Here is a 14,413-nt window from a genome sequence, read left to right as displayed (position 1 = left end):
TACAGACAGTTAATGTCTGAAAACATTATATTTAGTTTGCAGTTTTGCACACAAGTATATTTCTATAATAAGTAGTCAATCTTATTTTTATTTATGTAGGATTAAGCTGTTTACTGTGAATATGAGAGATTTCGGATTCATTAGCTGCTAAAGGTAATTAACTGGAAGAGTAACAAAGTTCCCATACACAAAAGAAATATATTTGAAATATATTTTCAGTATATATTTTGGAATATATGCAAATATTTGAAATTGGCCCAATAAATATATTTCACACTTAACATCATATATTTTTGTCATATTTCAGAATATATTTCAATGTATTTTTTTCTGTATGGGTCCCCAAAAGTGTCAAAATATATGTGGCATATATTCCAAATACATTGAAATATATTCTGAAATATAACAAAAATATATGATGTTAAGTGTGAAATATATTTATTGGGCCAATTTCAAATATTTGCATATATTCCAAAATATATACTGAAAATATATTTCAAATATATTTATTTTGTTTATGGGAATGGTTAAACTATTTGTTAACAAATAGTGAGTATATGATTACAATAATAAATGAAGATAATGTTATAACAAATTCCAGTTTACAATATCAATATATTTTGCAATATCAAGCATAACGGATTGTTTTTGTACAACTAAAGTAACTAGCGTATAACATCAGAAGCCAAGCACGTTCAAAGTTAAAAATGGCTGCTTCTGCTAGATTAAAATAAGGTGGATAAAAGACAATTAGCACAAAGGATTTCCAAATAACAGATCAAGAAAGTGTAAATACACAACATCAGACTCAAATCAGCATAACCTATGATGACAACATACATAAAATGTGCCGTATTCCGAAATTGCCTTCACTACTACAGTAATTAACATCATTTTTTTTCTAGTCCTTTTTCCTATAATCTGTGTGTTTTTGTGTTGTTTGTTTTTTCATTTAAACTCAGGGACTTGTAACGTTGATTCAGTAATATGTGTGTCTGTTCGGCTGTAGGGAGGAAAGTTCTGTCTAAATTGTATGACCACAGAGCAACCGCACAAGAAATGTCTTATTTCCACGAGTTATTTCCTCTCACTTTCTTAGCAACCGTAACCATGGTAGTAAGCCTCAAGTCATGACACCTGTGAAGCCACAAAAAGAAAAAAAAAAGAGACAAGACTGAGCTGATCAAATATAGTATATCTTGCATATAGTGTAAACCACTTTGGATTCTAATGTCTGGCAAATGCATACAGTAAATATAAATGTGAGAATCCTGAGTCCTGATCAAACTTCTGTTGTTTTTTGTTTTGTGATGACTAACTATATCCAGAAAGCCACGTAATAATTCTTAAAATCTCATTGATTTTTTTTGTAATCCATTCAGATTTAAAAGTCTCAGCTATAGTTGCTGTTCATAAGGATCAGAAGATCACAGAATCACTGACACTGCGGAACTGCTTGAATATCACAAATAATTCACCAAATCCTTCATATACACAGTAAGAACTGCACCAAGAGATTTTTTTCATTCTTCAAAATGCCATTAAGTGTTTTAACACATTTCAGTCACATTTGACATTAAATAAATGCAGGTGTGTGCAGTGTGTCTCATCTGGGTGTCAGTGGTCCTCTTCCTCTCAGCGTTGTGATTGGAAACATGGACCTGGACCGCAGTTACTCATACAGGTGAGACCATGTTTAACCAAACTATTCAATGCAGTATATTTGTTTATTGAGAAATAACAATTATCTTCAGAAAAAGTCAAGATGATTAATTTATGGCAGCAGCTATTTGCACTAAGTGAAAATAGTAGTTAGATGCTAATTATACTTATAGTGCAAATAGTGGTAGATACTATTTGCACCTCAGTGTATTTGTTACGATGACGGAATGAAGGAATGAAGCGGACAGAGAATCCATATGCAAGCATACTTTAATAGAACAAACAGAACACGGAACTCAGGACAGGAAACAGCTACAACGACCGACAAACAATAACTGAAGCACAGAGGTTTATATACACAGGCAAACAAGCTAAACAAGATAACAAGGGGGTGTGGTTAATCAGAAACACCTGGGGAGACTAATAAACAAGAACAACTACAAAGGACTACAAAACATGGCATAGGACAGGAAATAACAAAGTCCACACAAGACAAGGGTGAACACAAGACAGGAATCATTACATAGCCCCCCACTTAAGGAGCGGATTCCAGACGCTCCTCTCAGGAAACAATAGTCCAGGAGGGTGGTGAAGCAGAGGCGGATCTGGGGGCGGGATGGAGGGCCAGGCCCGTGGAGCAGAAGAGGGACTAGAGACTGTAGTAGTACGGGAGGGCCAGGGCGGAGCAGGCAGTGCAGGCGACCAGGGCGGAGCCGACCCTTCAGGCGGCCATGGCGGAGACGACCCTTCGGGTGGCCATGGCGGAGCTGGCTGAAGAGGAAACCATGGCGGCGCGGCCTCCATGGTCCAATCACGGGACCTACTGCCCCCCCCCAAAATGTTCTTGGGGACAGCTACGGAGTCATAGGCTGGAGCAGGTACCAGCTCAGGAACAGACACCGGCTCAAGAACAAGCACGTCGGCGGCCATCTCTGGTGAGGGCTGAGGTTCTGGCATGCCGGCGGCCATCTCTGGTGAGGGCTGAGGTTCTGGGATGGAGACAGGCTCAGGACTGGGCAGAACCAGCGGCGGAAAAGACTCTGTGCTGGACGGGACCAGCGGCAAAGGAAGCTCTGTGCTGGACGGGACCAGCGGCGAAGGAAGCTCTGGACTGGACGAGACCAGCGGCGAAGGAAGCTCTGGACTGGACGGGACCAGCGGCGAAGGAAGCTCTGGGCTGGACGGGACCAGCGGCGAAGGAAGCTCTGGGCTGGACGGGACCAGCGGCGAAGGAAGCTCTGGGCTGGACGAGACCAGCGGCGAAGGAAGCTCTGGGCTGGACAGAACCAGCGGCGAAGGTGGCTCTGGGCTGGACAGAACCAGCGGCGAAGGTGGCTCTGGGCTGGACAGGACCAGCGGCGAAGGTGGCTCTGGGCTGGACAGGACCAGCGGCGAAGAGGGCTTTGAGCTGGACAGGACCAGCGGCAAAGAGGGCTTTGAGCTGGGCAGGACCATCACAGACTCTGGCTCGGCAGCGGCGGCCATCTTGTCCAGAGACACTGGCTCGGCAGCGGCCATCTTGTCCGGAGACACTGGCTCAGCGGGCGTGACGTGAACGGTCTCTGGATCGGCAGAAGTGATGTGAACAGTCTCTGGAACGGCAGAAGTGACGTGAACAGTCTCTGGAACGGCAGGCGTGACGTGAACAGTCTCTGGATCGGCAGAAGTGACGTGAACAGTCTCTGGATCGGCAGACGTGACGTGAACAGTCTCTGGATCGGCAGACGTGACGTGAACAGTCTCTGGATCGGCAGACGTGACATGAACAGTCTCTGGATCAGCAGAAGTGACGTGAACAGTCTCTGGATCGGCAGACGTGACGTGAAGCTCAGGTTCAGGAACAGGCTCAAACTCAGGAACAGACGCGGTATCAGGAATAGAAAGAAGCTCAGGAAGCGTGAAGGCAGACATCTCTGCCATAGACGATCTCTTAGGCGGCATGGCGACGGCAATCCTGGGAACCAGAATCAAGCGTTGCCGCCTTCTTGGCTGGAGACACTCAGGCGACATGGCGACAGACATCCTGGGAAGCAGAATCAGGCGTGGCTGCCTACTTGGCTGGAGATTCCCATTTAATGCTGCTGGATTCATTCTTTTTGGTCGGTCGTTCTGTTACGATGACGCAGGAATGAAGCGGACAGAGAATCCATATGCAAGCATACTTTAATAGAACAAACAGAACACGGAACTCAGGACAGTAAACAGCTACAACGACCGACAAACAATAACTGAAGCACAGAGGTTTATATACACAGGCAAACAAGCCAAACAAGATAACAAGGGGGTGTGGTTAATCAGAAACAGACTAATTAGTGGGGAGACTAATAAACAAGAACAACTACAAAGGACTACAAAACATGGCACAGGACAGAAAATAACAAAAGTCCACACAAGACAAGGGTGAACACAAGACAGGAATCATTACAGTATTGTAGTTTATATAAAAAAGTATACAATAACACTTTTTAAATATTTTCTTGATTGTTATTTAAAATAAATGCTTCTCCGACCTGACATGCAATCTGAAAAGGGAGAAGAATGAGTTCAGAAAAAGGCGCCACTACTTCTGTTATCAGCACAATTGTTTTTGGTCATTTTGTCTGGCTCAACCAGAAAATGGTGGCCAGAGTTAGTATAAATGGCCTTTGCCATGAAGGCAGGCTATTTGCACTTAATTTATTGTTGCTAGCAGAAATATCATTGTGTTGACTGAAGCGAAGTCAGGAAGTAAATGAACCGCTCAGAGTTCTCTCTCTTTTTCTACTTTTTAGGATGCATGTAAAGATCTATTCTCTGACATGGACTACAAAGTAAGTGTCATGTGCTGAGGATTTAGTTTTTATAACAAAATGTTCAATTACTTATATACTGTGCTTTATTATGGGATTTTTCCTTGTCTTTGTCTGTATGATGTTTTCAATGAGCCCACCATTTGTGTCCTGCAGAAGCCAGAGATTCTCTCTCTGGAGCCCAACAAGGTTTCTTTCCATGGCAGAAACAACGTTTTACTAAGAGGAAGGAACTTGGAATCTGTCAATAAAATCCATTTTCAAGGGGATCTGGAGTGTATTCCTAAAGAGTGAGATTCTGTGTGTTTGTGTTTAGTCGTATTTATGAATCTGTGTAGATTAAGATAAATGATATTGTATATCTGTGCATGAATGTTTCCCCTCAGATCTCCAGTGTTTAATCGCTCCAGTGACACTTTAAGGTTCCACATTCCTCCCAGTGGAACTAAAGGAACAGTGAAAGTGTGTGTTGTTACTCCTGACGACCATTGTCATAGTAACAGTCTCATCACTTACAGTTCCCAGCCCAGCTGCACAGGAATACAGCCCACAGTCTCCTGGGGGAGGTAAGAGCTTTCAGACCACTGGCAGAATCCATGTAATAGCCTCTTTTATCCAACTAATAGCCTCTAAATGCTCTGCAAATTTCATAGTGGGATTTTCTGCATCCACCACTGATATAATTATTTTAGTTATTCAGATATTGTCTGTCCCATATCCCTCACAGCAATCTTTCTTTAAAAATACATATTTAGAATGATTATTAAGTAAATATTTGTTTATCTTCATGGTATATTTGGTCGCCACAATGTAATAATATAGAATATAATATAATATAATATATTATTCTATACTATATATTAAATATTTATATAGTTTTATTTTATACCATATATTAGACTTTCCCCTTCCCTGAATCTGTAGGTTGCTTTTTGATTGAATTGTTTTAAATATGTCTTCATGCAGTGGTGGACGGAAGATTAATGTTCAAGGGAGCAATATGGAATTTGTGGAATCAATTGTTTTTAGAATCAATTATGATTCTATAGTGCTCCAAACACAATACAACCTGAGCTCAGGGGTAAGACATGCTTATTACTCTTGCATTCGGTTAAAAGTGAGCTTTATCCTCAAAAAGCCAGTCTAGCAGCTTACAGCACTTCAACATCCTTACAATAAATTAACAATTAATTAAAGTAATTTTATTAACTATACTTAAGTAAAGTTAGAGTATATTTTTTAAGTATACTTTATGTAGTAAGAATACTAATATCAATGTACTCGTCGTATACTTGAACGTGTATTATTTTAATACTACTTGGGACTAAATTGGCCCACTTTTTAGTGTATAAAATTATACTTTTAATTTGGGTGTTTTAATAGTAATAAACTTTGAGTACACAACTAGTCTACAACTAATTTTCATTACTGCAACTATACTACAAGTGATCTTATATGTATACTGATAGTTTACTAGTTAAATACTTGTAGAACATATTTTAGTTTATGAAAGTACACTTTGAAGTACACTCTCAGTAAACTACTAGTTTCTAAGTTTTATACATTATACTTGTTTTTAAATCAACACAGTTCCCTTTCAGTCGGTCATGTTCCACGTAACGTCAACCGTTCGACGTAACGTCGACGTGTCGACGTAATTGGGATCACTTCAGGGAGCCCTATCATCTTCGAGTATCTACAGAACGAATGCACATTGATGTGCGAGATTTGCATTTTGCGCCCCGCCCCGCTGTGCTGGTATAAACACGGAAGCGGATACACGCACCTTTTGTCTTTCACTTCGGAGCCGAGCTTCCTGTTTGTCTCTGAGTACACAGACTGTCAAAGCTACGTTGAAGCTACGTTGATCACTGCTGTACACTGCGGCCATTCCCTGGGTGCCTCAGCACTGTGTGGGAGTCACAAAAAGAGTTATTTCTTCACAAAAGAGAAGAGCATGACACTGCATCCTTTTCAGGATGTCATTCAGCCTGTGCGTTTCTGGGTGCGGTCGTTCCCTGGCACCAGCAGACGGCCACAATAGTTGCCTCTCGTGTTTGGGCATTCAGCAGGCTGACGCTGCTTTTGTGAATGTGGGAACATGATTATTGCTGTGCTTAGATCGAGACTCGCTTACCTCAAGGGAAGTGCAGTCCCCTCACCTATGCCCAATCTAGTGCTTATTCTGTTCCCCAGAATAAGGCTACTTTGGCGCTTAGCCAGGGTGATCTGAGGATCACCGTGAGGGCTTCCCTGCCGAGGCAATCTCCGTGGGCCCCTCACGCCTCGCATCCATAGGAGCTGGTGGAGCCTCCAAAGGAATGCGCTGGTCCTTTACATGGATGACCAGTCGTTTCCTTTGAGGCCCCAGCTGACGATCAGATGTCAGTCGTAGCATCGGAGGGGGAGCTTCAGTCTGGAGATGACGACTCGGCGCTCGTTGCCCCCTTAAGGGAGTGTAGTCCCCAGAGTCGGATCCAGAATGGGCAGCTATGTTTTCCCGGGCCGCCGAGAAGGTCAGGCTTGTGTGGAACCCTCCACTATGTCCCGAACCGTCTCAGTTGGACTATTGGTTTCCAATGGTTTCCACATGATTGGTGCCATTCTTCCTGGAGGTGCATGAGGAGCTCAGTAGGATGTGGACGGTGCCGTATAGTGCCAGAAGCCGTCCTAGTGGCTCCTCCCTCCTCACCACCCTCAATGGAGGAGCAGCTAAGGGGTATGTGGATATCCCGCCAGTGGAGCGTGCCGTACTGTGTAGGCTGCTGCCAAACCAGGTGGCAAGCGGAGGTGCAAACAACCCTGAGACGGGCGACCCGGAGGTGGATCTGACTGCTCTTCAGGAGACAGTGAACGCACAGCACCGTTCCTTCCCCTGGATGAGGGCCGGGCGGAGAATATTGCACTTCTTTTTCTTTTTGTCCCACAATTTCAATAAAAGAGCAGTTTCTGAAACATCTGGGTCCCAAGAGGGCGCACTTGGGGCAGGCATATCAGTACAAGGTCTTATTCTTTGGGCTCGCCCTGTCGCCCCATGTTTTCACGAAAGTCGCGGAGGCGGCCATTGCTCCCATGTGCGAGCATGGTGTTCGCATTCTCAACTACCTCGATGACTGGCTCATTCTGGCACAGTCGAGAGAGCAGTTGTGCGAACACAGAGACATGGTGCTCAGTCACCTCAGCCACCTAGGGCTTCGGGTCAACTGGGAAAAGAGCAAACTCACCCCTGGGAAGAGGATCTCTTTTCTCGGTATGGAGCTGGACTCGATCAACATGACAGCGCACCTCACGGAGGCCCGTGTCCAATCGTGTCCAATCAATCATTTCAAAGGCTCCTGGGGCATATGGCATCTGCAGCCAACAGTGAGTGACATCTGTATTCCGTTACTCCCCAACCCTGCGTCTCGGTTACGTATGTAGGCTAACCCTCGTTCCCTGAATGAGAGAACGGGAGACGTTACCTCCCGTCGCCACGGTTGCTGACCATCGCTGTACGGCCGTCACAATCTCAAAACAAAAGGAGCGTTCATCCGTTTCCGTGTTTATACCCGCGCTGCGGGGCGGGGCGCGAGATGCAAATCTCGCACGCCAATGTGCATTGGCTCGTTCTGTAGATACTCGAAGAGGATAGGGCTCCCGGAAGTGATCCCAATTACGTTGGCACGTCGACGAAACGTCTCCCTTTCCCTCCTTCAGGGAATAGGGTTACATACGTAACCGAGATGTTTTTCTGAATTGCTAAAACACATTTCTCAAAACCGTCACCCACTTCTCAAACTCCTAAACACAAAACTCAGACTACATTCAGATAATATCTGACTCATCGGGCAACATCAAAAAATTGCCTCAAAACCATTTTATCTGTGCTCAAAGTCAAACAACACTTTTAAATCATATATACAGTGGGTCAATATTATAAACACTACAGATCATTCATTAGACACTACATCCAAAAAATAGACTCAAACTCAAAAGACCGATCATCCTTTTATAAAGCATATAAGATGTGTTTAACTTTTGCCTGTCTGTGGTTAGCGTTTTGAAACATCACAGTGCAAAATGTGTTTTAGTGAGTGAGAATGTGTTAAGAGTTTTGCAAAAAGAGAGCATGAGATTTGAAAGATTTGAAAACAGTGTTTTAACTACCTGAACTTTTTTTTATGTTTTACAGAAAGAGTGATTTATTCGACAAATTGGTTTAGGCTATTGAGAATTTGGTTTAGAGAATGGGGTTTAGTGTTTTAGCAATTCAGAAAAACTGTAACTACCTGAATGTGTTTAATATTTTACAGAAAGAGTGATTTATTTGACAAATTGGTTTGGGCTATTGGGAATTTGGTTCAGAGAATGAGGTTTAGTGTATTAGCAATTCAGAAAAACTGTAACATCATACTTATAGTTACTATTCATATATTATTTTGCACTTTAAGTATGCTAATATATTCCTATTTAGGTATTAATTTTTATACTCAGAATATATCTTTAATTGTACTTTAAGTAGATTTGAAGTCAATTCCTATGAATACTACTAGTGGACTACACAAAAAATTCACATACTCAGAATTAGGAATATATCTGTTTTCTTTTTGAATCAATATTTTCAAACAATGCAAGTTTATAAGACAGTATGTAAAACTATGTGCAAAAAGTATTTAAAAGGCTACTCAATCAAAAGAGTAAACACAACTACAAGCCAAGTATACTTTGAATACGTCCTTATAATTTTAAGAAAATCTCGATCAAAAGATTGAGTACAAAATATACTCAGAATTATCTGTCAGTATAAGTCAAGTATATTTAAGTGTAATTTCAGGTCAAACAGCCGTATTTACACATATAGTAAACAAATTTTTTAGATTGTTTCATTACTTTACTATGTGTATTATGTATTAATTCTAAATAAATATTATTTATGTCTGTCTTTCTCAGGATATGTGGTTTCACTCACCAAATTCATATACTTATTATAGAGGCAGTAGTCTTTTGTTTAGATTGAATGTTGGGAACTCCACTGTGGACTGTGAACATTTGTACTACGAACCTGATCCAAGATTCACTATATTCACCACCATACAGTTGGCCAATGATCTACTGGTGAACATCAAGGTGAGTTTAGTATTATAGTGACTTAAACATCAGTGTACAGTCTGCATGTTTTGGTATGTGTTACTGGGCCCTGGTCTCAGTAAATATTATTATGAGCAGTCAGTGTTTTTGCACATCAGCATGTGAATCTCACAACCTCCACACCATCCTACCTCTCTTTCTCAGAAAAAGGCAGATGCATTGAACTTGAGTATGAGTGAGGTGAAAGTGACGGGTCTACAGGGAGATCAGCGGTATCAGTGTGTTTTGGAGAAGATTGAGTCCAAGGCCATCATCTGTAAGATTAAAGGAGAATCAGGAGCCATCACAGCAGTGGACTCACTCAATGTAAGTCTGTTTTTGATATTTTCTTGCATATGGTAAGTGTAATATTGCCTGTTAATAGATCTAAGTCAACTTCATGAGATTTTTCATGAGTAAATCATTTCTCTTATTGCCATTTCAGATCAGCGTTGGGGATTATTTTTTCAGGACAGGAGAACGTCCAGAGTATTTGATGTTTTTTTCCATAGTATTTTCTTTAATATGCTTATTCTTTATTCTTATCTTTTGCACTTTGTTATCAATTTTTCGAGTGTAAAACACTATCCAATCTGTTTGTTCTATTCAATGGCCACTGCAATTCAGATACATACAAACACACAGCCTTTATAATTAAAATGATGCTGTAAAGTCTTGTTTATACCTGTAAGTCAGAGATCACCACATTAATATTATTCTTATATAATTTCTCACCCTTCTGATCTTGTCAGATCCATACTGTGGAGCTGTTCTCCAGACAGCAGGTGGCGCTTTACACTCACTTATTATAATACACTGTAAAAACAGTCATTCAAAGTTCCTACAGAGAGGACAAGTCAGCTATTTAGTACTGTACAATTATTTTGTAGTAGAAGGCTTTCAGTGTTTTTTTTTTTTTCATTGTATCATTTTATTGTACCTACACAATTGCATTGTTCTCTTACTAATCTTATATTTTATAAATGTAATAAGTATACTGCAAAACACAGTTTAAAGTCCAACTGAAATCAAAATTGACCCTATTTACTTTGTTAGCGAATATTACTAGTCTTGTGGTGAACAATTAATCCGTGCAAGTTAATACACAGAAAAAAATTGTTTGCCGTCATAATCTTTAATCAAAGTCTGAAAAGTTACTTCCGGTCTGGAATGGCGTTCCTTCTCCGATGACGTAGGTTTGACTGCTTGGTTTGAGAAACGCTTAACCACTCCCCTCAAACCGTTAGTCTGTAATGAGCGAGAGATGGAGAGGAAGAGCGCTAGAGTAAAACCCTGCCCTCTGTTCAATATTCCTTTTCACTGGGAAATACGTCACAACACTGGAGAAAAGTCGTTTGCAACTTCCGGTTCACACGGACTTTAATAACAAATAAACATTTTACAATGCTTTTCTTCAAGTCCATTTCAGATTATTACTACAGTTATAGGGCTTATCTCAGCTAATTAATTAATTGCAATATCATTATACTATATTTATAAATACTGAGCAATACATACAGAAATGTGTGCCAAAATAAATCAGTGCCTATCTTCAAAAATGTCACAAAATGGAAAGGTTCCTACTAAGAGGTGAAAAAAGTACACAAAATGAGGGGGTGAAACCAAGAAAAACTCCAAAACTCAATGTTTGCTCTAAATCTAACAATGCCGTATTTGATGTTAGACATAGTTTCCTCTATTATTCTGCTAATAAAGTCACTTCAAATGACCTTTGTGAAGAAGAACTGCTTCAAAGAACTAAATTTACCATCATTATTCTGGCAGAAAAGCATAATTATTAAAATCACAAATACACAGAGAAACACACTCACACAATTACAGCACATGCTTTGAGACACAATCCATCAGACAGTGATCAAATTAAAGGTATGGACTATAGCAACAAGACTAGTTGTAAACTACAACTCAATAGTATTCCTGAGCTCTTCGCTTGTGGAATGATCAATAGCACATTATCTTCTAAGAAAGCCACTTCTTCATTATTTTTGTTATGTGTAATATATTTTTTTAAACAGATCATTTAGAGTTAGATGGGGAGTCTGAGAGGGTAAATTAATTCACCCTTCTAATTCACCTATATTTATAAAGTAATGTCCAGAGAAGATATTAGTTTTTAATGACCCTACAAGTTGAAATAAACTATTAGACTCAAAATATGGAGAAAATATTTTGTATGTTTTAAATATTTTAAATATGAGGTAAGAACAAAAACACTAAACTTGGTTAAGGTATTTCGCTGACAAAATTATTTGCCGAAAATAAAAGCAAACTACAGCTAACCCTCAAAAAGTGACAATTTTAACATGCTATATAAAAATATATTTGGGGTATTTTGAGCTAAAACTTCACATACACACTCTGTGGACATGAAAGACTTATTTTACATCTTGTGAAAAGGGCATTATACCACCCCTTTAACCATTTCAGCCAGTAATACAGAATATTAAGAATGGTCTTGCTGTCAGCAAGCAGGTTGCTCTTTCTGAACCTCTAAAAATGTAAACAATACTAGTCTAAGGTCACATGTGAGTCAGTAAACTGCAGCTCTCAGTATTATGAAACATACAGGAAATTACTTAAAGGTCCCGTTCTTCGTGATCCCATGTTTCAAACTTTAGTTAGTGTGTAATGTTGTTGTTAAAGTATAAATAATATCTGTAAAATTATAAAGCTCAAAGTTCAATGCCAAGCGAGATATTTCATTTAACAGAAGACGCCTACAGCGAACGGCCGATTTGGACTACATCCCTCTACTTCCTTCTTTAATGACGTCACTAGAACAGTTTTTTGACTAACCTCCGCCCACAGGAATACACAAAAAGGGGGCGTGGTCTTGTTGCGCTCACACGGAGAAGAGGAAGAGACGAGTTGCGTTTGTAGAGTGTGTTTGTCGCCATGTCGTCGAGACGCTGTTATTTTCATCCCTAGTCAAATCACCTGATGAGAATGTCTCCTTGTTGTAGGTGTTGTGTGGCTGGATGTATTAATCCACATAGCTCTCTCTATTTACTCCCGAAATCTGAGGCAGCCGCTGAAGACGAGGTGGAATTATTTTGTTTTTAAAGAAAATGCTCCCTCAACTCTACCGAAATTCTTTTATGTAAAGTTACTTGCGCACTTCTTATAACTTACTGTGTTTACACTTCATCTTTTGTGTGATGTACAATAAACTTTATTAAACTCATCATCAGTATATGTTTGATCATCATTCGGACCTGGTCCGAAACAGCAGACTTGTAGGCTATTAATAATGGATACATACAAGCAGATCATGACAAATACTAAACTATACCTGTTCCATCTCTATACAGCACTCTGACTCTAGGCATTATTGTCCGACTCGAAATGAACACCGTTACTGAGAGTTTCTGATATTATCATCATTCCGTGAGGTGAAATTGTCCTGAGAGACTGAGCACGAGCTCATGAAGCTCCGCCCCCTGTGCCGTGCAGCAGCAGTTTATTTGCATTTAAAGGGCACACACTAAAACGGTGCGTTTTTCTGAGCCCCAAAAAATGACAATTTAAACATGCTGTAAAAAATTATCTGTTGGGTATTTTGAGCTAAAACTTCACATACACACTCTGGGGACATCAGAGACTTATTTTACATCTTGTGAAAAGGGGCATAATACGGGACCTTTAATGACTCTAACTTCTGATTTCATTTCTTTCAATCTCACATATATGTGTTTCTCCACAGTATCTCAGCAGATTATTACTTTGCAAACCTTAATTTTCCATATAAATAGCATTCTTGCATATTTCAGGATTAAAATGCCTTTAGATTACCATGACCATGACACTTAAAATGAGCAGTTTTCATCTCAAGGCACTGATGGGATATGGAAGCTGTTCTGCCAGTGGTCTGAAAGCTCTTACCTCCTCCAGGAGACTGTGGGCTGTATTCCTGTGCAGCTGGGCTGGGAACTGTAAGTGATGATACTGTTACCATGACAACGGTCGTCAGGAGTAACAACACACACTTTCACTGTTCCTTTAGTTCCACTGGGAGGAATGTGGAACCTTAAAGTGTCACTGGAGCGATCAAACACTGGAGATCTGAGGGGAAACATTCATGCACAGATATACAATATCATTTATCTTAATCTACACACATTCATAAATACGACTAAACACAAACACACATAATCTCACTCTTTAGGAAAACACTCCAGATCCCCTTGAAAATGGATTTTTGTGACAGATTCCAGGTTCCTTCCTCTTAGTAAAACGTTGTTTCTGCCATGGAAAGAAACCTTGTTGAATCTCTGGCTCCTGCAGGACACAAAATGTTGCACTCAGTAAAGAAAGGCCATACAAGAGGAAAAATAAAAAAAATCCATATCCACTTAATATATGACCCAAAGCATTCGTTAATAAACAACAGAAATAAATGTAAATTTTATTACATACATTTTATAAATGATAATAATAATAATGTGCAGTAATTAAATATAATTGTAAATATGGAGCAATAATATTTTATTTATTTAAAAGCATAATGATAAATGAATCATTTATTGCTTATATTATATAGAAGAAAGCAACTTTTGTTTTAAAAGAATTTTAAAAGCAAATAGTTCCACAAAAATCAAACAAAATCCTCAGACTCTTGTAAAGTCACATCTATTTGAAATAGGAACAAACTGAAAAAACAACATCCCTATTCTGTGAAATTGGGTTCATAATAGTATGACACTTACTCTGTAGATAATCTCAGGGCGTAGATCTTTACATGCATCCTAAAAAGTAGAAAAAGAGAGAGAACTGAGCGGTTCATTTATTTCTTGAGTTTTCTTCAGTCCACACAATGATATTTAAGCTATTAACAA

General features: G+C 39.9%; 1 protein-coding gene across 1 annotated transcript in view; it reads left to right on the top strand.

The window, feature by feature from the left end:
* The window catches only part of LOC311082194 (uncharacterized protein), a gene marked incomplete at its 5' end in the record, with an annotated part of 77,672 nt that overhangs the window by 22,100 nt on the left and 41,159 nt on the right, over window positions 1-14,413 (top strand). Inside the window, 2 exons of the mRNA XM_084112933.1 lie at window positions 1,383-1,497; window positions 1,591-1,684. Coding sequence (XP_083969059.1) covers window positions 1,383-1,497; window positions 1,591-1,684 — 209 coding nt within the window. The remainder of the gene's footprint in view (window positions 1-1,382; window positions 1,498-1,590; window positions 1,685-14,413) is intronic.

Source organism: Abramis brama (assembly GCF_963993115.1).
Source record: "Abramis brama genome assembly, chromosome: 4".
Classification (NCBI taxonomy): domain Eukaryota; kingdom Metazoa; phylum Chordata; class Actinopteri; order Cypriniformes; family Leuciscidae; genus Abramis; species Abramis brama.
This window is presented reverse-complemented; position numbering and strand designations above follow the sequence as displayed.